This window comes from Callithrix jacchus, chromosome 6, assembly GCF_049354715.1.
Source record: "Callithrix jacchus isolate 240 chromosome 6, calJac240_pri, whole genome shotgun sequence".
NCBI classification, from domain to species: domain Eukaryota; kingdom Metazoa; phylum Chordata; class Mammalia; order Primates; family Cebidae; genus Callithrix; species Callithrix jacchus.
This window is the reverse complement of record NC_133507.1, coordinates 23349067-23373272: the sequence shown is the minus strand read 5'-3', so window position 1 is coordinate 23373272 and position 24206 is coordinate 23349067. Positions and strand designations below refer to the sequence as shown.

General features: G+C 42.1%; 1 protein-coding gene across 7 annotated transcripts in view; it reads right to left on the bottom strand.

Annotated features, from left to right (window-relative positions):
* Positions 1 to 2525: 2525 nt before the first annotated feature.
* The window catches only part of LOC100397885 (high affinity cAMP-specific and IBMX-insensitive 3',5'-cyclic phosphodiesterase 8A), a 71140-nt gene continuing 49459 nt past the window's right edge, over positions 2526 to 24206 (bottom strand). For all 7 annotated transcript variants that reach the window (XM_078329054.1, XM_054257275.2, XM_054257276.2 and 4 more), the window contains 5 exons: positions 21071 to 21288; positions 19073 to 19205; positions 15981 to 16148; positions 4433 to 4562; positions 2526 to 3373 (listed from right to left, as the gene is read on the bottom strand). In XM_078329054.1, the coding sequence (XP_078185180.1) occupies positions 3267 to 3373; positions 4433 to 4562; positions 15981 to 16148; positions 19073 to 19205; positions 21071 to 21288 (756 nt within the window). In that variant the 3' untranslated portion in view covers positions 2526 to 3266. The remainder of the gene's footprint in view (positions 3374 to 4432; positions 4563 to 15980; positions 16149 to 19072; positions 19206 to 21070; positions 21289 to 24206) is intronic.

The following is a 24206-nucleotide window of genomic DNA, read 5'->3' as shown; positions in this document are numbered from 1 at the left end:
TCAGGTTGCCGGTTCAACAGGGCACCCGGACAAGCGTGCCCTGTGGGGATTGCTGGGTAGGGCCGGCTGCCGCCGCCCCGGCTGCCGGCTTCGCCAGGCAGACTTACTGCCTGGCGTCCCATGTCTTTTTTATACTTGGGAGTTTCCCCGTTCTGTGGGCAACAAAGATCAGTCTGGAAATGCAACTACGACTCACCTCTTTGCGGATTCAATGAGAGCTCCAATCCTGGGTTGTTCTCACAGCGCCATCTTGAGTCCTCCTCCACGCTACTTCTTTTACATGTAGATCTTTATAAAATTCTGTGTATGAGTTTATACTTATTTCCATGATTGTCTTTTCTAACTCATGCATTTTCTTTTTCCATTTGTCTTTTATTTCTTCTTTGCTTTTTTGTTGTTGTTAAAACAGTTTTGCTCTTGTTGCCCAGGCTGGAATGCAATGGGATGATCTTGACTCACCACAACCTCCGCTTCCTGGGTTCAAGTGATTCTCCTGCCTCAGCCTCCCGAGTAGCTGGGATCACAGGCATGCATGACCACACCCAGCTAAATTTGTGTTTTTAGTAGAGATGGGGTTTTTCTATGTTGGTCAGGCTGGTCTCAAACTCCCAACCTCAGATGATCCGCCCGCCTCGGCCTCCCGAATGTGCTGGGATTATAGGCGTGAGCCACTGCTCTCGGCCTCCTGTTAGTGATTTTAAGTTCCATATTCTTTAATTCCTTTGGCAATTTCTATACAGGTGCGTAATTCTAGGTTGGCCATTTCCTTCAGTATTTAAATGTTACTCCTTTGATTTTAGTCATTGCAGATAAGAAGCCTGATGGTGGTCTAACTCTATTCCCTTTGAGATTTGTCTTTTCTCAGCTTTTAAGTATTTCTCTTTGTGCTCAATGTTCTACAGTTTCACTTGTGTAGATTTGTTTTACGTCTACTGCTTAGGATTCAATGTGCCTTTACGTCTGTGAACTTGTGTCTGTCAAATCCTGGAGGACTCTGCCCTCCTCTAGATGGTGCTTCTCCACATTCTCCCTTCTGGATCTCCTAATTGGACATATTTTTGAAGCATTTCTTTCTACTCTCATATTTTATCTTCTACATTTTCCATTTTTCTCTCTGTGCTCCATGCTAATTGAGTCCCTTCACTGTCTTCCAATTTACAAATTCCCTCTTTAGTCACGTCTGGTTTTATGACACCTAGACACTGAAGTTTTCTATTTCAATGACTATATTCTTCATCTCTAGAATGTCTATTAATGTGGTTGTCAAATCTATTATTAAGCTGTCTTGGTTTACCTTAGTTTCTTTTTTTTTTTTTTTTTAAAGAGACTGGGTCTCGCTATATTGCCCAGGCTGGAGAGCAGTGACTATTCACAGGTGCGATCCCACAAGAGTTCAGTGGCTATTCACAGGTACTGATCCATATAGGAGTTTTCACCTGCTCCATTTCCAACCTGGGTTGGTCTCCCACTCCTAGGAGGTCACCATACTGATGCCGAACTTAGTGTGGACACCTGATTGGCATAGCGCACTATAGCCCAGAACTCCTGGGCTCAAGCCCCTGAGTTGAGCCCCACCTCAGTCTCCTGGGTAGCTGGACTCCACCGCGCCTGGCTACCTCAGTTTCTTTTTTTCTTCTCATCTCTTTAAACATGTTAAGCCTACTTATCTTCAAGTCTCTTTCAGATTATTTGATAATTATTACCAGCTCTTGGTGATGCAAATTCCATATATTACATGCACTGCTATCTCTGCCTCAAGATGGTTGAATTCTTTGTGTGGTTCATTCCCTGTTTTCTATGCACTTGGTGGAGGGGACAAACCTGTCTTCCCAGCTCAGTCCACAATTACTATCTCAGGTAAAATGTCTTAACATAAGACAAAGCCTTTGTTTCCTTAAAAAGAGAGACCCCCAAAGGGCTTGCCCTGTCAGCCCTCCAGAGTGTCCTGACATCTGAATGGGTACCTGGTACCCAAGAGCCATCTCTGAGAGCCCTCTGTCAGCTCTGCAGCGTGCCTTTCATCTCTCAGTACCCATTCTGAGGTACCAGGCAGTGAACTGAAGTTAATTCTGAGTACTTTTCAACATATTCATCTGGCCCTGTGTGACCCTGAAAAAGTCATTTAAAACTACCCAACTTTTCTGTAAAGTAGGGAATATTCTTTATAATTTAGAGACGGGTTCTTGCTTTGTTGCCCAGGATAGAGTATAGTGGCATGAACGTGGCTCACTGCAGCACTGAACTCCTGGGCTCAGGCCTTCCACCTGAGCCCCTGAGTAGCTGGGACCACAGCTGCATGCCACCATGCCTGGCTAGTATTTACGGGTTTTTTTTGTAGAGATGAGGTCTTGCCAATGTTGCCTAGGCTGGTCTTGAACTCTTGGGCTCAAGAGATCCTCCCACCTCAGAGTCTCACAGTATGCTGGGATTACAGTCATAAGCCACTGTGCCTGGTCTTTATTATTTTTTAAAATAAATATTGTAAGTATTATAGAACAAAAACTCCCCACAAAAATAACACATGATTTCTTAAAAAGAAATGGTTTAATTTCATTTTTATCTGGGAAAAAACAAATTGAGTTTAATGTGAAATGACAAACATGCTGACATGTCAAGTGTCATTATTTTATGGTATGCTTATTCAAAGTGTGAAGATACAGAACCTCTTTATAAATTTCTGGCATCGAAGATTCCCACTGCAGATAAAAACAGGTTGGTTATAAAATGTGAATTCATTAAGCATTCCATTTTTGTTCTTTGTTTTTATAAGAAATATTTTGTAGAAACAGTGTATAATAGGGTCAACTTTTGGAAATTGAATTATAAAATTTTAGAAAAAAGTTTTCTTTGCAAACCAAGAAGAGTCTTAATTTGACCCAGGGGAGTTGTCTGTGAAATTCAGTAAGCGGCTCAAGCTGCTTCAGAGCCCTGGTTTCTTCACAGTAGAAGCAGCCTTCTTTAGCGCTTACATTAAGACTCCAGCTTTTTCCAATTAGCCTCAATCAAAAAGTTTAACATACAGAAACATTTCTGTAGTGCAGTAAAAATGTCATTTTATATTAATTTGCATTATGAAAATAAGTGTGTATACCCAGTAATGCATAATGAATGTGAATCATGTAAGTATGGTCATAGTATTTGAAATTGGCTTTGAAGTATTTTTAAGTTCATAGAAAATAAATAAAACATTTTAATAACTGTATTAATAATCATTTTAAAATTTTATGTAATAAACAAAGCTTCAGGGCTCTGGGTGGTGTCTCTCACTATAAAGGAGGTGGTCGAAGGCCCCGCAGCATCATTCTGTCCAGTCCCCTCCAATATTGAAGGTTGCGGTTCAGATGCCACATTAACTCTGGCAGGTCTACAAAGGCTGGAGAGAAAGATGGGAATGTGATATCCTTTTACAGCCGTGCTTTACAGGTTTAGCTTTCTGCTGAGAGCATTTTAAAGAGTGATAGATAGGAGCAGGCATCTGTGTGAGGCTAAACAAACCTCGGCAAACACCCAGCAACATCAACGAGCCATGTCTAAGTTAGACCCTGTCCTCAATGCCAGCACCTCCTCCATAACCACCAGCTGAGCTGGTAACTTTGGCCAATACAACAGAAGGTAACTAATCTGCTTACCTGCCATTCAGCCAACACCTCTGGGCCTGGGGTATCAGAAGCAAAATGCCATGTGCCCCCACCTTATGGCCTGGCTCCGTGTGTGCTTCACATACACCAGCATCTCCTTCTACCTGCAGCCTGGAGCCACAGGCATCTGGTCTCAGTCTCAGAAGCCATGAGCTGCAGAGCTGGCAGTTTCCCCAAAGCCAGAGCTATCTCCACTGCTTCAGTCCTTCTCCCTAACCACATACCACAATTCTACGGACTCTCTGAGACAGAGGTTTATTTCCTGACCGGATCTGGACATTTATCAACCCTGTAGCCCCTCCCCCAGGGTGCAGCCCTCAGACTGAAGATGCCCATGGAGTATCAGCGGATCCTGTTCTTTGGTTTATTTGACAGGCTCCTGTGCCCCACCTGAAGTTAAAGGATGGTGACATGGTCAGAGACAGACCAGTCCTTCTGGTCCTATGTAGAGTGAGGCTGGGAGACGTAGGGGACAGCGGAGTGCAAATGGCTGGTGTAGAAACACCATGGATTCTGAGCAGCACTATTGCTTTTGAACCCTGGCTGCTCTACTACAAGCTGTGGGGCCCCAGTTCAATCCCCTCATCTATAAAACAGGTGTAACGACACCTGTGCCTGCCAGGAGTGTTAAGAAAGAACATCCGGCCCTCAGGGGCCCTTGGTGATGGTTCACTTCTCCCGTTCTCAAAAGCCTAGGCCCCAAATAATATTCTGGAGTCAACTGCACCCTGTTGTTTCAGATGCAGTTCCCATTAGTTAAAGGAAAATGTGCTATTTTAAGAAAGATTTCTTACCGTTCCAAGCAACAAACATGTATTTGATAATCTGACGAATGAAGGAGATTTGGGACTTGGGGATGCTGCACGTATTTCTGTCAAAACGTGGCATCTCCACAGGTAAGTGCCGCTGCTTCTCCTCATCAGTCTGCAAAGCAGAAAACGTCATGATCAAAAGGCCCCAGCATCTGGTTCAACTCCACCTAGGGGCAGCCCCTCCCCCAGGGAGGGCTCCTGCTGGCAGCCTAAGGTGGCTTGTGGTGAGAAGCCAATTGCCACCCCACTCAGCAAAACCATGTTTCATAGCAGATACCCAGTTGTTCTCAGAATGTGGACCACTCCATGTCAGGGGGGTCTGAGGACACCCCGACTGAAGCCAAACTTTGAATACTGTAAAGCCACCCTGCAGAGGCTCCTCAGGTCCCAACGGCAAGTGTAGTCAGCCACCACTGTCGTTCCTACTTACCTAAAGAAACTGGTCATCAGAGAGATGCAAATCAAAACCACATTGAGATACCATCTCACACCAGTTAGAATGGCCATCATTAAAAAATCTGGAGACAATAGATGCTGGAGAGGATGTGGAGAAAAAGGAACACTTTTACACTGTTGGTGGGAGTGTAAATTAGTTCAGCCATTGTGGAAGACAGTGTGGTGATTCCTCAAGGCCTTAGAAATAGAAATTCCATTTGACCCAGCAATCCCATTACTGGGTATATATCCAAAGGATTATAAATCGTTCTACTATAAGGACACATGTACACGAATGTTCACTGCAGCACTGTTTACAATAGCAAAGACCTGGAATCAACCCAAATGCCCACTGATGATAGACTAGATTAGAAAAATGTGGCACATATACACCATGGAATATTATGCAGCAATCAGAAATGATGAGTTTGTGTCGTTTGTAGGGACATGGATGAATCTGGAGAACATCATTCTCAGCAAACTGACACAAGAACAGAAAATGAAACACCGCATATTCTCACTCATAGGCGGGTGATGAAAAATGAGAACACATGGACACAGAAAGGGGAGTACTAAACACTGGGGTCTATAGGGGGAAAAGGGGAGGGCCAGTGGGAGGGGGAGGTGGGGAGGGATAGCCTGGGGAGAAATGCCAAATGTGGGTGAAGGGGAGAAAGGAAGCAAAACACACTGCCATGTGTGTACCTACGCAACTGTCTTGCATGTTCTGCGCATGTACCCCAAAACCTAAAATGTAATAAAAAATTAAAAGAAAAACAAAAAACTGAGTCAAAAGGAATAGAGTTTATTTGGGCCAAGTTGAGGCCAGCTGCTCAGGAAACATTGTTCTGGAGAATAAAGGAGATGCTCCAGGTTTTAGGAATTTTTATTGTACTGGTTTAGTGAAGGAACACTAATTAGTAATTGGCTATATGCTGCTGAATGATAGGGTGTGAGCTGTGGCATTGTTAGGTTAACTTATGGCTCCTGGCCTAGAGTCCACAGAGCAGGCGAATACTTATGTCAAGGTGAAGAGTGAAATGTAACTGCTGTCACATTTCACTGCCTCTCTGGGCCTGACAACTAAAAGGGGCTCACATTCCTCAGAGAAAAAGATCCTTTCTTTTCTCACTGCTATCACAGTCCAGCCATCCTTGTACCCAGCTTGAAGCTCACACAGGGGCTACAATGATGAGACAGAAACACACCTTCACAGAGAAAGGCCTAGTGGCTGCTTCTCATCTAAGGCTGAATTATTTATCTGAAAAGGTTCTGAACACCCTTGAGATCCTGGAAGTTAAATAAAACCTCTGAGGTGAGTTTTTATATACTTTAGTCAGATCATGTCTCTTCAGGATTCCAGAGAGCCTTACAAAGCATTAAAACCATAATTAAGAACGTGAGAAAAAAGGCAGGCGTCCTGTTCTTTCTTTGATAAGGTCTCATTTTGCCCAAAGGGTGCTGGAGAAAGGGTGAGACAAGGCCCCTGGGGAAAAAATGAGGCACTGGAATGAGGCTGGAGTCATGAAGGCATTCTCTAGAGGCCCCTGTGCATGTGCAACTGGAAGCCCCACAAGGTCCCCGCGTGCTGGGCCAGGGTGCCTGTGCTGGGCATCAGGTCAGGATGAGAGGCAGGGCGAACACAGGTGGAGTGAGGTGGGAGTGGGCTGCAGGGAACAGCTCTTCAAGACGGGACCCTAGTACATGTGTGGGGCCAGGTGAAAGGATGGTCACTGCTGTGCTGAACACTACCCTTTCTCCCCAATGCTGGGGCTGGAGGGGGTGGAGCCAACCCTCTGGGGTCACTCTGGGAGAGCCTGAGGTGTTAGGCCAGGTGTGGTAAGAATGATGGGAGAAGGCTGGCTGAGCACACAGAAGAATGACCACTAAAGTCTCATCCCACTGTTGGCCACTCACAAGATGTGTCTTCTACACTCAGAGCTGTACTTTCACCTCCCAAATGGCCAGCAGAGCTCCCCCCATCACAACCAGGCTTCTGGCGACTGGCAGAACCCACTCGCAGCTCCTCCCCTTAGCCCTTACTCCACAGAGCTTAACCATGGCCACAGCACCTGGCCAAGAATATTCCCAAGCTTGCATTCATAGGCCCTCCAGGGAATGCTGTGCCAGGCCAGAAAGTTCTCTCATTCCAGCATCTCTCTACCCCAACCACACCTTTACAAAACCAGCTTCAGCACTTGCATGGGGCTTCCTCAAGTCACTAACTCCACTGTCTTTCTTCTGTGCCCCCCACTACCCTTCCCCATCTTCCTTACTGCACCTGGCCCAACACCTCAGGCTCTCCCAGAGTGACCCCCAGAGGGCTGGCTCTACCAGCTGTGCCTCTTGCCCTGTGCACAGAACTCACTGCAGCTCTCCATATGGGCTCTCCACTTGAGAACAGCAGGCAAACCTCTGGAGGTGTTCCTAGGATGGCACCGTACCTAGCACGGTGCTCAGAGGTACGTTTACACTAGGTAAGTGTTCATGGTGCTGGCTACGAGTGCCCAGAAAGAGGTCTGTGCTCCCTGTTTTCAGGTGGACAGTGCTAAACTGGGAATGGGCAAAAGCCAGAAGTAAGAACTCCTGCTGTTCTAGGTGGTTTAGAAGATGGAATTCATGTGCGTTGGTAAGAGGAGTGGGGAACGCTGGCTCAGCAGCTACTGGCTGGTGAAGGCCCTGCTGTTGGCCACAGGCTGGCGGCCCTAGCCCTGGTGCTGTCTCAGAAGAGCACAGTCAGCCTTACATGAGTCTGCCACGGTGTATATGGGAAGGATGGGGGCACAGGGAGGGCTTTGAGTTCACAGCCCATTGGCCTGTCCAGCTCAAATAGCAGAGCCCTGAATAGAGCACTCTCCTGATGTGCCCTCCCTTGGTCACATTAGACCCTAAACCTGCTCTCCCTGGGCAGCCATGGCAAAGGCTCAGTCAGCTCAGCCACTCATGCATCCAGAGGCTTTTCTGTCTCTTTACTCTTAGGGCCTGCCTGCCCCATCCACATGGAAGCAGCTGGCTGGTTGAAGGTCAGTGAAGACCCTCATGCTCAGATTTCTTCTCTTTGGTCCAATGTGACAAGTGCGTGGAGCTTCCAGGGACCCAGTTACCTCACGGAGATGGCTGTTTGCTAAGGAGACCAGTTAAACCATGGCCCAGGAACTCATCTAAGTCACCAGAGAGAGGTCCACACCTGTACATGCTTCCTTTCTGTGACCGCCATCCTCAGGGCAGGGTCTACAAGTTTCACATTTCACCCTTGGGCCTCAAGCGAAAGTAAGACAGACTGTACAACACCTTGCGCAGAGCCAGGTAAGTGGTCTTCAAGTCCCATTCCCCAAAAAGTCAAGCAGCCCCAGACAGAAACCAGAGATGCCTCTTCACCTTGCTTCAGGCCCTGGTGCTCTTGGTGTCCATGCTACTCAACAGAGAGGGTGGCTATAAGGAGGGAACTTGCAAACCTAACTCTACGCAATACAAGAAGCAACTGTGTCTCAATGACTTCCAAAGTCAAAGCCTGAGCACTTGAGTAACATCAGTAATGTGGTAGATAAGAAAGCTCCAAGCCCTCATTCCTCCATGAAAATATCAAAAAATGAGAGACTGGCTAAAATAACCTAGAGGAACTCTGGAAAACAGTCAAAAGTCTACAGCAACCAAGTGAATGCTCATCAAGAAAAGCCACATTCAAACAAGTAGAAAGCTTAAGGGTATTCTCACTTAACCTTGCCCTCCCCAGTGTGGCACAATCTTGATCTGTAGGAGGAAGCAGCCCAGTTTCCAACTGTGTCCCTTGAACAGGAGGAAGCAGAGCAGACCTTCTTTGCAACATTCTGACAAGTCTGTGGGCTGCCTACAAAACTGGTCTGTTTCACTTCGCTCCCAGGTAGAGAAGCGATGACTACTGCTCAGGAAAGCTGCAGGGAGATGACCGACATGCACACCTGGGGACGAGAGATTATGAACGAAGACCGACAATTGACAATCTAAAGCCCTCCTTGGACAAGACTCTGGGAAATTCAGACAATGGAAAGCAGCTGTGTATATAGGGGAACTAAGGGTATGTATATGCAGACTCAGGCAAGACATGCTCAGAAAAATGTTTCAGAAAACTTTAAACTTTCTTGTTGGGTTAACTGCAAGGCTCACAGACGGTCTTCAAAGAGTAGGAGAGGCGGCTGTTGTTAAAATGTCTAATTTTCCACAAAAATCACAAGGCACACACAAAAAATATGGCCCAATCAAAGGAAGAAAATAAAGACATACAGGCACTAGATAAAGAGTTGAAGATGATTGTCTTAAATATGATCAAAGAACAACAACAACAACAAAAACAGACGAAGTATTACAGGAAATCAGAAAAATGGCAGATGAACAACGCACTGAGAATAGCAGCAAAGAGAGAAATTATGAAAAGTAAACTAACAGGCCAGGGGTGGTGGCTCACACCTGTAATCCTAGTATTTTCAAAGGCTGAGGTGGGTGGGTCACCTGAGGTCAAGAGTTTGAGACCAGCCTGGCCAACATGGTGAAATCTCATCTCTACTAAAAATACAAGAATTAGCAGGGCATGGTGGCTGGCGCCTATAATCCCAGCTACTTGGGAGGCTGAGATAGGAGAACTACTTGAACCCAGGAGGTAGAGATTGTAGTGAGCCAAGATGGCACCATTGCATTCCAGCCCAGGTGACAGAGGAAAAACTCCATCTCAAAAAACGAATTAAACTTCACCAGAGAAGTTCAGCAACAGATTTGACCAGACAGAAGAAAGAAAAAACAATGAAGAAAAGTGACTAGAACCTAATGAATTCATGGGAAACCACTGAGTGGTTTATACAATGGTTACCAATATACATCATTACCAATATACAGTGGTTACCAATACACATCTTATGAGTCCAGCAAAGAGAAGAGGAGAAAAAGACTGAGGGATTATTTGAAGAGATAATAGTCAATAGGCACAGTAGTGCATGTTTGTAATCTCAGCTACTTGAGAGGCTGAGATAGAAGGGTTTCTTGAGCCCAGGAATTCAAGATCAGCTTAGGCAACACAGACCTCATATTTGAAAAAATAAGAAATAGTGGCTGAAAACTGCAATAATTTGGGGAAAGATGTGAATCTACAAATCCAAGAAGCTAAATAAACTCCAAGTAGAATAAACCCAAAGAGATCAATCCGAGACACACTATAACCAAACAATCAGACAAAGGATCTCGAAAGCAGCAAGAGAAAAAAGACTCATCACAAATAGGATATAAGAAGAGGATCTGCTCATTTCTCAGCAGAAATACTGCGAAGGCCAGAAGGCAGTGAAATTATATAAAGTGCAAAGACAAAAACCCATCAAATGAAAATTCTGATTCTGGCAAACTGTCCTTCAAAAAGGAGGGAGGAATTAAGACATTCCTAGATAAACATAAGCGGAGGGAATTCATTACCATTAGTTAGACCTGACCTACAAGAAATGCTAAAGGAGTTTTTTAGTTTGATAGAAAAATCTCTGATAAAGGTAAATACATGGAAAATATAAAAAGCAGTATTATAATTTTGGTTTGTAACTTTAAAAAATACATAAAGATTTTAAATGTTAATGGATATATAAGATATAAAGGTATTATTTGTGACATCACTTACAAAATGGAGTGCGTAGGTAGAGCTACATAGGAGTCTGTGTATACAATTAATGTTAAGTTGATAGCAATTTAAACCCATTGTTGTAACTTTACACTGTCCTGCGCAGTCTCTATGGTATCCAAAATGAAACTATCTATAGAAAAAGGGAATCAAAATGTGTCATTACAAAATATCAGGTAAGCACAACAGAAGGCAGTAATGGAGGAAATGAGGGACAGGAAAGCTGTAAGACATACAGAAAACTAACAAGGTGGCCAAAGTCTTCCCCATCAGTAATTATTTTAAATGTAAATAATTAAACTCAAAAGGCACAGACTGGAAGAATGGATAAGAGCACATGATCCAACTACACTGTATATACAAGAGAATCACTTAGCTCACAAGACATATGTAAGTTGAAAAAGATATCTCATGAAAATAATACCCAAAAGAGAGTTGGGGGGAGTATCCTAAGAGACAAAATAGACTTCACATCAAAAACTGTTATAGGCCAGGTGCAGTGGCTCAGGCCTGTAATCCCAGCACTTTGGGAGGCTGAGGTGGGTGAATCACCTGAGTTCAGGAGTTTGATATCAGCCTAGCCAACATGATGAAATCCTATCTCTATTAAAAATACAAAAATTAGCCAGGCATGATGGTACATGCCTGTAATCCCAGCTCTTCAGGAGGCTGAGGCAGGAGAATCCCTTGAACCTGGGAGGTGGAGTATGCCGTGAGCTGAGATTGTCCCACTGCACTCCAGCCTGAAAGGACATTAATAAAAGGGTCAATTAATCAGGAAGATACAACAATTATAAGCATATATGTACCGATTATCACGGTTCCAAAATATAGGAAGCAAACCTATATACAACTGAAGGAAGAAACAGATACTTTTAAAATAATGTTTGGAGACTTCAATATGACACTTTCATAATGAATAGAACAATGAGACAGCAGATCAACAAGTACATAGTTTGAACAATGCTCTAGGCCAATTAGACCTAACAGAATGTATAGAACATCCACCCAAAAACAGCACAATATACATGTTTTTCTCAAGTGCAAATGGAACATTTTCTAGGATAGAACACATTATAGACCATAAAAAAATAGTGTATTTTAAAAGGTCAAAAGTTATACAAAGTGCCTTTTCTAATCACAATGAAATGAAACCAGAACTCAATAATGAAAGGAAAACTGGGAAACTCACAAGTATATAGAAATTAAACAGCGTATGCTTTGATATGGTTTGATTTCTGTCCCCACCAAATCACATGTTGAAAAATAATCCCCAGTGCTGGTGGGATGTGTTTGGGTCATGGGGGGAGATCCTTCATGGATGGCTTGGTGCCCTCCCCATGGTAATGAGACAGATCTTGCTCTGAGTTCACAGGTGACCTGGTTAGGAGCGAGGCAATTCCCCCTGCTCTCTTGCCATGTGATACATCTGCTTCCCCATTTGCCATGATCATAGGCTTCCCAAGGCCCTCACTAGAAGCTGAGCAGATGTTACTTCCATGCTTGTAAAGCAGCAGAACCATGAGCCAAAATAAACTTCTTTTCTTTATAAATTATCCAGCCTCAGGTATTTTTTTATAGCAATACAAAGGGACTAATAACAACCAATGGGTCAAAGAAGAAATCATAAGGGAAATTAGTAAATACTTTGAGACAAATGAAAATGAAGCACGCTATACCAGAAGTTAGTGTACGCAGCAAACACAGTGATAAGAAGGAAATTCATAGCTGTAAATGTCTACAAGATTTTACATCAACAACCTAATTGAACATGTTATGAAGCTATAGAAAGAATAAACTAAACCTTAAGTTAGCAAAAGGAAGGAAATAATAAAGAAAAGAGGTACACAGAAAACAGAAAAATTAGTACAGAAAAATCAAAACCAAAACATTAAATTTTTTGAAAAGATCAACAAGATTGACAAATCTTTGGCTAGATGGACTAAGAAAAAAACACAGGACCCAGATTACTAAAATCAGAATGAAAGTGGGAATGTGACTCCAGGTTTCACAGGAGTAAAAGGGATTATAAGAGAGTACCATGAACAACTGTATGCCAACATCATAAATAAATTACTAAAAAGATGCGATCCACCAGCACTGAGTCATAAAGAAACAGGGAATCTGAATAGACCTATTATTAGTAAGGAGACTGAATCAGTAATCAAAAACCTCCCAACAAAGGATGGTTTCACTGGATAAGTTTTACCAAACATTTTGAGAAGCATTAGTGTCAATCTTTTTCAAATTCTTCCAGAAAAATAGAAAAGGAAGGAAGCATTTCCTAACTTATTACATGAGGCCAGCATTATGCTAATAACAAAGCCAGATGAAAACACTACAAAAAAATTGCAGGCCAATATCCCCTGTAAATACTGATGCAAAAATCCTTTAAAATAATGCCAGGAAACCAAATTCAGCAGCATGTTAAAGGATTATACACAACAACGATGTGGAACTTATTCCTGAAATGCAAGATTGGTTTTGCACATGAAGATCGATCAGTGTAATATACCACATGAACAGAATAAAGGGAAGAAAAACCAGATAATCTAAAATGGTAAACTTTATCACAAAAAGAAAAACGGAACTGCGAAACTGCTTCCCAAAGTGCTTACAGCATTCTACACATCTATTACAGATGCATGAATTCTAGCTGCTCCACATCTTCAACATTTGGTGGTGTCAGCCTTTCCCATTTTTAGTTATCCCATTGAGTGTGTACTGGTGTTTCACTGTGGTTTTAATTTGAATTTCCCAGGTGACTATTGGCTTTTCATAATAGCCTCTTTGGGGAAGTGTCTGGACAAATACTTGTCCAGATAAATTGGGTGGTTTCGTTTATTACTGAGTTACAGTTCTTTGTGTATCTGTGGATACAGTTCTTTCAGATATAATTTTAAGTATTTTCCTCCAATGTGGCTTCCCTGCTCATTTTCTAAGCTGTGTTTGAATGAGCAAACTTTGTAAATTTTGAAGAAGTCTAACTTATCAAATTTTCTTTTTACAGTTGTTGCTTTCTTTTTTTTTCTTTAAGACGTGGTCTTGCTCTGTCATCCAGGTTGTGGTACAGTGATACAATCATGGCTCACTGCAGCCTCAACTTCCTAAGCTCAAGCAGTCCTCCTGCCTCAGCCTCTCATGTAGCTAAGACCACAGATGCATGTCACCACCACATGCAACTAATTAAAAAAAATTTTTTTTCTAGAGATGAGGTTTCACTATGTTGCCCAGGCTAGTTCTGAACTCCTGGGTTCAAGTAATCCTCCCAGTTAGGCCTCCCAAAGTGCTGAGATTACAGGTGTAAGCCACTGCACCTGGCTGGTTGTTGCTTTCTGCATCTAAGAAATCTTATCCACTTCCATGTTGCTGAGGATATTCTGCTATGTTTCTTTCTAAAAGTTTTATGGTGTTAGCGATGTAGGTCTACGATATTTCTCCATGGTGAGATAGGAGTTGTGGTTCTCTTTTTTTGAATAGGAATATCTAATTACCCTAACACCATTTGCTGAAAAGATTTCACATTAGCTACTGATCAAATAAATGTGATCTGTTTCTGGGATTTTTCTTTTCTTTTCTTTTTGAGACAGAGTCTCACTGTCACCCAGGCTACAGGACACTGGTGCAATCTCAGCTCACTGCAACCTCTGCTTCCCAGGTTAAAGCAATCCTCTGCCTCAGCCTCCCGAGAAGCTGGGATTACAGGCACGTGCCACCACACCCGGCTAATTTTTGTATTTTTAGTAGAGATGGGGTTTCACCATCTTGGCTAAACTGGTCTTGAACTCCTGACCTTGTGATCCACCTGCCTCAGCCTCCCAAAATGCTGGGATTATGGACGTGAACCATTGTGTCTGTCCTGCTTCTGGGATTTCTATTCTGTCCCATAGATGTACTTGTTATCTATGTGCCAGCACCACATTACCTTATTTTAAGTTTTGAAGCCAAATGGGGCATATCTTTGAACTTTTTATTTTTTTAAGTTTGCTTTTATTATTCAAGGTCCTTCTCATTTTCATATATAATTTGGAGACAGTCTGTCAATTACTACCAAAAAAAAAAAAAGCATGCTAAGATTCTGCTTGAAATTGCATTGAACTGAAACACCAATTCGGGTAGAAGTGAATGTTAATTAACACTGAGCCTTCCAGTATGTGAACATGATATGCCTTACCATTTATTCAAGTGTTCATTAAACATTTCAGCAATGTTTTATGGTTTTCATTGTAAAGTTCTGGTCACCTTTTATTAAGTTTGTTCCTAATTTAAATTATTTTATTGCTATTGTAAATGGAACTGACCTCTTGGTTTTCTTTTCCAGTTTTTGGCTGCTAGTATATAAAAATACAACTCACTTTTGTATATTGAGCTGTGTTCTATGACATTGCTAAATCAGATACACTTACTAATGCTAATAATTCTTTGTACATCCCTTAGAATTTTCTACGTAGTCATGTCATCTGCAAACAGAAGCAAATGTCTGCCTTACTTTTTGTTCTTTAAACCTTTTTCTCCTTTGCCTGTTGTAATGATGAGGACCACCAATACAGTGCTAAACAGAAGATGTAAGAATGGGCACCCTTACCTTCTTTCCAATCTTAAGAATGTATTCAATATCTCACACCATTAAATATAATGTTAGCTGTATGTTTTGAGACAGGACCTCACTTTGTGACCCAGGTTGGAGTGCAGTGACACAATCATGGCTCACTGCAGCCTCAACCTCCTGGGCTTTGAGAGATCCTCCTGCCTCAGCCTCTAAAGTAGCTGGGACTATAGGAGTGCATCACTATGCCAGGCTAATATTTAAATTTTTTGTAGAGACAAGGTCTCACTATGTTGCCCAGGATGCTCTTAGATTCCTAGGCTCAAGTGATCATCCTACCTTGGGTCCTAAAACTAACAGCACTTTAAAGATGTTCCAGTGTCTTCTGGCCTTCATAGCTTCTGATGGGAAGTCAGAGAACAGAGACTCACTGTTTTCTTTTAAGTAATGTGTTGCTTTTTCTCTGGCTGATTTCAAGATTTATCTTTAGCTTGTTAGCTACTTGACTATGACAAATCTGACAAGGGTTAAAGTTCACTGGGCTTTGTATACATATGCATATGCCCTCTACCAAATGTGAAAAAATCTTAGCCAGTATATTTCCTAGTATATTTTTCTGTCCCAAGAGAGGTTTTTTCTTACTCAGAAAGAATATGAAGACCAGATAAGACCAGGCTCCCTTAAAGTACTTTCAGGAAAAAAAATCATAAACCCAGGATGCTGTATCTAGCAAAAATATCCTGCAAGAATAAAGGGAAAATAAACATGTTTTGAGAGAAGAAAAAAAAATTCACTACCAGTAAACATGCAATAAAAGGACAAAATTTTGTTTAGAACCCTATTTCCTAGTGTTAAGTCCATTATCTCTTATGGTTTTTATCTCATCTCTCTCTAGAAACTTAAAAGAGGCAGCATCTTACCTGAGAAAAATATTCTTCTGAAATGCGTGCAGTCCACTCGATGCAGTACTGCAGGGGTCGGCAGGGATTGGACAAATCAGCACATTTAATCAGCATTCGTTTCATTAGAGTCCGTTTCTCTGGAATCCTAAGCATATTGTTTATGGCTTCCAGACGTTCATCAGTTTCCTAAAACATAAGTGAAAGCAATCAAAATGGGTCCCTAGGTGCCAAGCCCTCTCTTACTGGTCTAGTCCCACTGCAAGCACAAAAAAGAGCACTAGTCAGAATCTCTAAGTTAAAGCTCTCACAAAACACTGCCAAGGATACTATGAGCATTGAGTTTGGCCTCTCATTTTGCACAGGAGAAAACCAAGGCTCAGTGAGATGCCAACCGGACCTAGGAGTGGAGGGTAGCACAGCGGTTGGTATATCTGCCCTTCCCCTTTTCTTTGCCTCTTTCTTCTCTTCCTCTCATTAAATCTTTGTCACAGTTGCCTTTTTTTTTTTGTTCCACTCTCCCCACTCCCTTGGTAAGAACTCAAAGACTGGTTTTCTCTTTTATTATATTTATTTTTAAATAGAATGAGCTGGAAAAAAAAATTTATCTGCCGTCACAACAAATGGGCTCTTGTAGCCCAACAGGCTCCTTACTTCTCCTACCCAGTCCCGTGATAGGTGTGATCTTGGGAATCTGCTCTAACATTTTTGATGTAGAAAGGACTTAACAGCCATTTTCTGTTGATCTGCACTCACGAGAAGATCTAAACTTAAGCATAATAAGTATTTATTACATTTTACAAATGAGGACACTGCGATGCAGGGAGGTGAAGTGACTTGTCCAAAGCAACCCAGCTGAGCCAGGATAAGAACTTAAGTTCTGCCTTTAGTCCCAGGCTGCCTTCCACTCACAGTACTACATGCTGTCTGCCTCACAAGGATCCCCACTGGCTATGGATCAATTTATGACATAATACAACCTCTATTCATAGGCTCTCTGAAGAGAACTCAGGTTAGAGGCTACTGGGGCAGAGAGCAATGGAAAAGACCAGAGCCAATTGAGTGTCCTCAGTCTGATTCCATGTCCATCAAGCAACCTTGCAAGGGAGTTAGTCATATCATTTCAATATGCAACAACAGCGGTCTCAGAAGGCCTGATGGTCCCAGCTCAGACGGAACAGATTTACCATCAAGATGGGCAGGTGGCAACCTGACTCTAGGCATCCTGGAGAGTGCCAAAATGACTACACCAGTGCTATAGCCCTCCTCACTCCAGGTTTCCCCTGCTGACTAGCTCTGTGCTGATGCTTCTTTCTTCAGATCTGTTAATACCTGCAGTGCGACTAAAGTTTAGTACTGCCAGCCTGGAAACTTCTCTATCATCTTCCTTTCTCCTGCTCTGACCCACTGGATATTGATTTTCAGTCTCTCAGAAGTAACCCCACATACTGACAACAGAGATGAGAACCATAATGTTAAGTGGAGTCTGTGAGGCATGTTATTTCTTTCTGTGGCATGGGGTCAGCCAGGAGTGGTGGCTGGGTGACAAATGGCCCTATCCAGAATGGCAGGGCAGGAGCCAATAAAAGATGCTGGTACACGCACCTCTGTGTTGAAAGTCTTTGGAAAAAGAGGGAAGTCAGGGGCAGGCTGACAAAGTGAGAGAACAGGAAAGGGTGAAGGAACAGAGTTCTCTACATCAGCTTAAACTGAAGTAAATGTCAAGGGGTAATATGCTACAAAGCCATGGGGTAGACAAAGGCCACGGCCAAACAAATGAGTTGCAGAAGTAAAATGGAGTTAGAAGTCTAGTCTGCAAGGATGAGTCATCCCTGTGTGTGAACTATCTCAGGATAGTGATAGAAGCTGGGGAGGAGGGTGGTAGAGAAGACTGTAAGGTGCTGCCAACATGGTCAGTAAATGTGGGCCTCAGAGGAAGAAGGTTCATAAAAGAACATATTCTTTAAGTTGCTGACACAACCAATCTACTGTAACAGGCTCCAGTTCTTAAGAGCCTACCATGTACCATGCTCATCACTCCTATTCCTTTAGACCTATTATTTCCATTCTACAGATAAGCAAATGGTACAGTAGAAATAGGGTGGGAACTCGAGCCTGTCTGCTTCCTCAGCTGGAGTCTCCTGCCTGGTGAGAGGGTTAATGTTATCCTTGCCCAGCAGTTACTGTGAACTCCATGCCTCAAATGTAGAAAGGGGGCAACAATAATGTCACACTTGTGACCCAAATACAGTGCCTTTCTCAATCGACACAGTCCTCTAAGAGTAGACCAAGAGAGAATAGCTGCTGCTACTATAGTATATGCCCCGTGGGAGTGGCTAGAGAGAGATGTCAAGGGCTCTAACTGATCACAGAATGGCAAAGAGGACAGGAATAGTCTACTTGTCTGAAGTTAGTTTATTTAAAATCTGATCTTCCTTTCGAGTTTTCTCATCTAGTTATATGTGCTAATTTTTTTCCTGACAAATTTTTGAACTTTAAATAATGTTTTAACCAATAAAAACTAAATTTAGTGAGCCCACTGAGATGGTTAATACTGAGTGTCAACTTGATTGGATGGAAGGATACAAAGTACTGATCCTGGGTGTGTCTGTGAGGGTGTTGCCAAAAGAGATTAACATTTGAGCTGGTGAGCTGGGGATGGCAGATCCACCCTTAAGATGGTGGGCAGAGTCTGGTCAGCTGCCATCAAATATAAAGCAGGCAGAAAAACCTGACAAGGAGAAACGGACCTAGCCTCCCAGCCTGCATTTCTCCCATACTGGATGCTTTCTGCTCTCGAACATCAGACTTCAAGTTCTTCAGTTTGGGACTCAGGCTGGCTCCCCTTGTTCCTCAGGTTGCAAACAGCCTATTGTGGGACCTTGTGATTGTGTTAGTTAATACTTAATTAACTCCCCTTTGTATGCATGTGTGTGTATATATATGTGTGTATACAAACACACATATATATCCTATTAAGTTCTGTCCCTCTAAGAGAACCCTAATACACCACTGAGGGAACCCTTCTGTGGCTATCGCAGCCCATGTGTCTCCACAACCCAGTAGTATAAGGACCCCAAACACAGGTTCTCTTTGCAGCAAGTTTCCCTTACCCCATTTTCTTCTAGTGTTGCCAAGGTTGTGTTGATGCTGTTGACAAATTCGTTGACATGCTCAGAGTGATTTGTCATTTCTGTGGCTAGGACCATGTCAATAATCCCCTGGCGCAGTGTCCAATAGTCATCCCTGTTTCAAATGACAAATTAGAGGCCGCTACAGGTTACTGATCCGAACCAGACAGGTACTCCTGAAAACAATCTGTCATCCAGGTTATGTGTCCTCTGAAGCTATAAGTCTAATGTCACTGAAAGTCACAGGACACATTTTAAAAGGATGTGGAAGCTATGGGTTACTGCCTAGATCATTAGAAAGGAGAACCCAAACAGAAGTTAAAACCGAAAGCTAAAGGCAAAACTTAATAGCTGCAGTGTTTACCTTGTCATTCTGTAGTATGATGTATATAGTTCTTTCAATAAGAATATAAGAAAGGTGAGTGATACCAGTTCTCTTAATGAAGATAGAGATCTGTGGTTATAAAGAATACACCACACATGAAGGTACCTTGAGACCCAACAATTCTAGTGCCCACAGAATGTGAAATCAGATCTTCTGATAGCTGAGAAAATCATAGGGAGTACTTGATACGTCTAACTCTAACCATTGCTTTTACTTTAGTACCTTAAAAATTCATTTATTGAAGAGATAATCCATATAATTCAAAATTTGAAGGGGTACAAACAAATATGAAATAAAGTCTCTACTCAACCCCTTTTCTCCAGTTGGGTAGAAAACTTTCCCTGGAAAGTTAACACGGTCTGATACAGTTTTCCATTGACAACTGATGTAGCTATATGCAAATATAAACGGAAACTTCTTTAACTCCATCTCTGAAAGCCTAGAACATGGCAGAAGGGAGTTTTACAAAATCAAGAACCATCTTCTTTAAAACTCCAAATTAGTAAATATTCTTCATGATACAATGTTTTTTCCTTCTTCAACTCATATTCACTAAGATCCTAGTATGTACCAAGCGCTGTACTAGGCGCTGAGGGCATGGTGACATATGACCCTTGGGATCTTACAGAGCTTAAGAATCTAATCAGACATTAAGCAAATAATTAAAATAATTATTTAATAAGAAATGTGATATGTGCTATGAAGGAATCTGGGATTGAATAGAGGGTTTAACTTAGCATGAGAGATCAGGGAAGACTTCCCCAAGAAAGTGACACGTAAACAGAGACAATGCCAAGCCTCTGTATGCTGGCTACAGAGGGGCGGAGTGGAGTGCTTCAGGGAGAGATGTAAGATGACTGCTGCTCTGAGTCTCTGAGAGCTCAAGGTATCAGCATTATACTTCATCTTAAAACATCAAGACATAAAGGGGCTGAATCTTAAAAACATGCAAAGTGAAAGCAGCCAGTCACAAAAGATCACGTTGCATATGATTCCATTTACATAAAATGTCCAGAACTGGCAACTTTATGAACAGAAAGCAGATCAGTAGTTCTCTAGGACAAAAGGAGTTAAGGCGGAATAGAAAAAAAACTGCTCATAAATTTGAGGTTTTATCGAAGGGGTGATATTCTAAAATTGATTGTGGTGATGGTTGTACAACTCTATAAATTTAGTAAACACCACTGTACACATTATTATTATTTTGAGACGGTCTCACTCTGTTGCTCAAGCTGGAATGCACTGGTCTGATCACAGCTCACTGCAACCTCAGCCTCTTGGCTCAAGCGGTCCTCCCACCTCAGCCTCCTGAGTAGCTGGGACCTCAGATACAATTACCAAGCCTGGCTAATTTTTTTTTCCTTTTTATAGAGACACAGTGCCCCTATGTTGCCCAGGGTGGTCTCAAACTCCTGGGCTGAAGTGATCCTCCTGTCTTAGCCTCCCAAAGTCCTGGGTTTATAGGCATGAGCCACTATGTCTGGCCCACTGTACACTTTAAATGGGTGAACTGTGTAATATGTGAATTATATCTCAATATAGCTGTTTAAGAAAGACAAAGAGGGATCAACACAATCCTCAATCATTGTTCTTACCTATCCATATTTTTAAATATGTTGTATTTATCATCTCCGAGGGTCAGTTGGAAGGCCAAGGCTGCATGGTGTCTCTCTAGCACACATATGTCATTATACAAAATGGCCAACTGACTTCCAGAATTACATAGAAAGGAGTTGGTTCTCCCAGGGTGATCCAAGTTGTGAATCGTGGCTGCAAGGAGTGCAGCCACCTTATCAAATTGATTGAAAGTTTCCTGAAAAAGAAGAGAGCTTTCAAAAACTGGGTTATGACATTGAAGGCAAGGAAGCCTTCTGTATAGTTTTCTTTCTCCCCTATTACTTTAAGGTAACAATATTTCAGATTTCTAAGAAAAGCACACTACCTGAGCAAATCTAGTTTTCCTACCTCCACCCTAAAACAGTTACATTTCTGCAAATGTTTGTTAGTCTCACACAAGTTAAGCACTTACCAAAATATAGGTGTTTTCAACAGATAGGAGTCACCTCCTCAGCAAGTCTTTCTCTAGACCCATCACAAAAAAAAGTCCTTTGTCTGAGATATTGACTTAGACTAACATAAACTAATAGTAATAAAGGAAAGAAATAATTTTAAATAAAATTTAAAATAGGCACCACTTAACATTAACTGGGAATTGGTCCAGTTTTCTTCCCCCCTTTAGTGCTACCTTTGTCAGGTTGATGTCAGAGTTTTGTGAGTTTGACAAAATGACCTGGACGTTTTCCACCTTTTTCAAAGCTCTAGAAAGATTTATGTAATATGGAAAAATTCCTCAAAAAGCTAAAGAATTCACCTGTCTATCTGGGTCAGGAGCCAACTTTTGAAGAAATTCAGTAATTTAAAAATTACTAAAATTACTTCCATGTTACTGACCTTTTTTCCTTACATCAATTTAATTTAAAACATTCCATTAAAAACTATTTTAAAGCTTTTGATTTAGTACCTATGTGTGTGGTACCTCCTTCTACCAATTTCTACCTTAAACGTGTACATTTTTGTGTCTATATATATTTTAACTAGTTTGGCTAGAACTTTATCTATTTTCTTGGACTTTATTTTTCTTCTAGGACCCATTTTGCTCTTCCCATGTTCTTTTCCTTGCCTAAGTGATTAAGGCATTTTAAAACATAAACCTTTAAATACACAATTGGCTTCATTCTGTAAGTTTTGGTGGATAAATTTCTCACTTTGCTGTTTTCTAACTAATTCAATTTTTAGTTTTATTTATTTGTTGATCCCTAAATTATTCAGAATATTTTCTCATTTGTTGTAGCTAACATTTTAAATTAACCATGAGTTATTAAACTCTATTTTGTTGTGTTGTGGTTAGAAAATAAAGCCTATGAAGTTTAGAAGTTCAACACATTATGTTCCAGTATAAGATCATTTTTGTAAATACCCTGCAGACACTTGAAAAGAAGATGTATAGTTAATAAATCAGCCTTGCAAATTTATTTAAATTGATTCAAATTAAAATTCAATAATTTAAATTATTGAATTGCATTTCAATAAATGCTTTTTTTTTTTGAGATGGAGTTTTGCTCTGTCACCCAAGCTAGAATGCAGTGGTGTCATCGTGGCTCACTGCAACTTCCACCTCCTGGGTTCAAGTGATTCTCCTACCTCAGCTGCCCAAGTAGTTGGGATTAGAGGCATGCGCTACCAAGCCCAGCTAACTTTTCTGTTTTTAGGAGAGACGGCGTTTAAGCATGTTGGCTAGGCTAGTCTCAAACTCCTGATCCATTTGCCTTGGTCTCCCAAAGTGCTGGAATTACAGGTGTGAGCCGCTGTGACATTTCAACAAATGCTCTTAAAAACTGTGTTTGGTTAGCTCTCTAAATATGTTTGTATGTTGTCTATAGAGTAGGTCAAAAGCAATACAGCAAAATTAGGTTATTTATATGCTGAGTCAATATTAACACAGATGTCCCTCTGTTATCTGCTTTCGTAATTTAGAAAACAGTCTTTTCTCTGAACATATATTTTACCTACAGCCTCATTTGATTTTTTTTCTTAAAAAAAAAAAAACAAAACAGCAGTAAGAACAAGAGGGAGCAGAGAAAGCTCTGAGAAGGACTGCCCTGCAAGGTGAGGAATGAACACTTGTTCACTCCCTGTGTGCCAGATGTCATCTTCCACTTTGCTCTCTGCCAAATGCAAGTCCCGTGATAGAGAGGAGGAAATTCAACCAGAAGCCACTTGCCCTGGCCTCACATGGCTGCAGTCATCTAGGCCCTGCCAAGGGAGCAGCAGGTCAAGAGCAGAAGTTTCAGAAATGAAAGTGGTTTGGCATGGTCCAAAAGTGACCAGTTCCTGGGGCACAGGAGAGGAAATGATGAGAGGAGCTCATTGTTGAGGTGAGCATGGAGAGCTGTAGAGTTTAAAGTTTAAATCCTGATGGAGGTGGAAAGCTGCTCCTGGGAATGATAGCAAGGATCATCTGGGAATGACAGGATTGCAATGGCAGTAGTGTGAGGGTATTCCACAGGAGGCAGGACAGGTAGGAGTTCTAGTTGGGAACTGCTCAGGAGAGGATTGCGGGGGGCCTCACTGGGACAGCAGCAGGGGCATTATGAGGAGGAGACAAATCTGAGAACATTTAGGTGTGACAGGAGGCAAGGTCAGATGATAAACCAGATGTCGGGGTCTGAGGAGCGGAAAGAACCAAGGATGACTCTCAGTTCCTAGCCTGGGTATCTGGTTGGATGACAAAACCCTGGATTAGGTAGATAACCCTGGGTGGGAGCAGTGCTGGGAACAGAGATGATGAACTTGGCCTCAGACCCCTGCAGACTTTGACGTACAGACAAAGGCCCTAAAGTGGGGATATCTAACAGTTATTTGGCTCTACTAGTGCACAGGCTTGGAGTGAAACCCCCAGAAGCAGAGCCCTAATCCTTTTCTTGTTGGGTTTCTCCTCCAAAACCAAATCCTGCTTCTTGTACCCTCATGTAATGGCAAGGCTTTTGTCAATAATTAACACATCAATTTCCCAAAGCTACAGTGTGGCTTCCTGCCTGATTCCTCATGTGGCCTCACCCTTCCTGTGCAAGGATGCGCACATGAGCAGTCATGCTGTGTATCTCGATGGAGGCAGGAGCATTAGGCTCTCCCCACTGCTCCTGCCCATTAGACATAGTGTGTAAACACAGC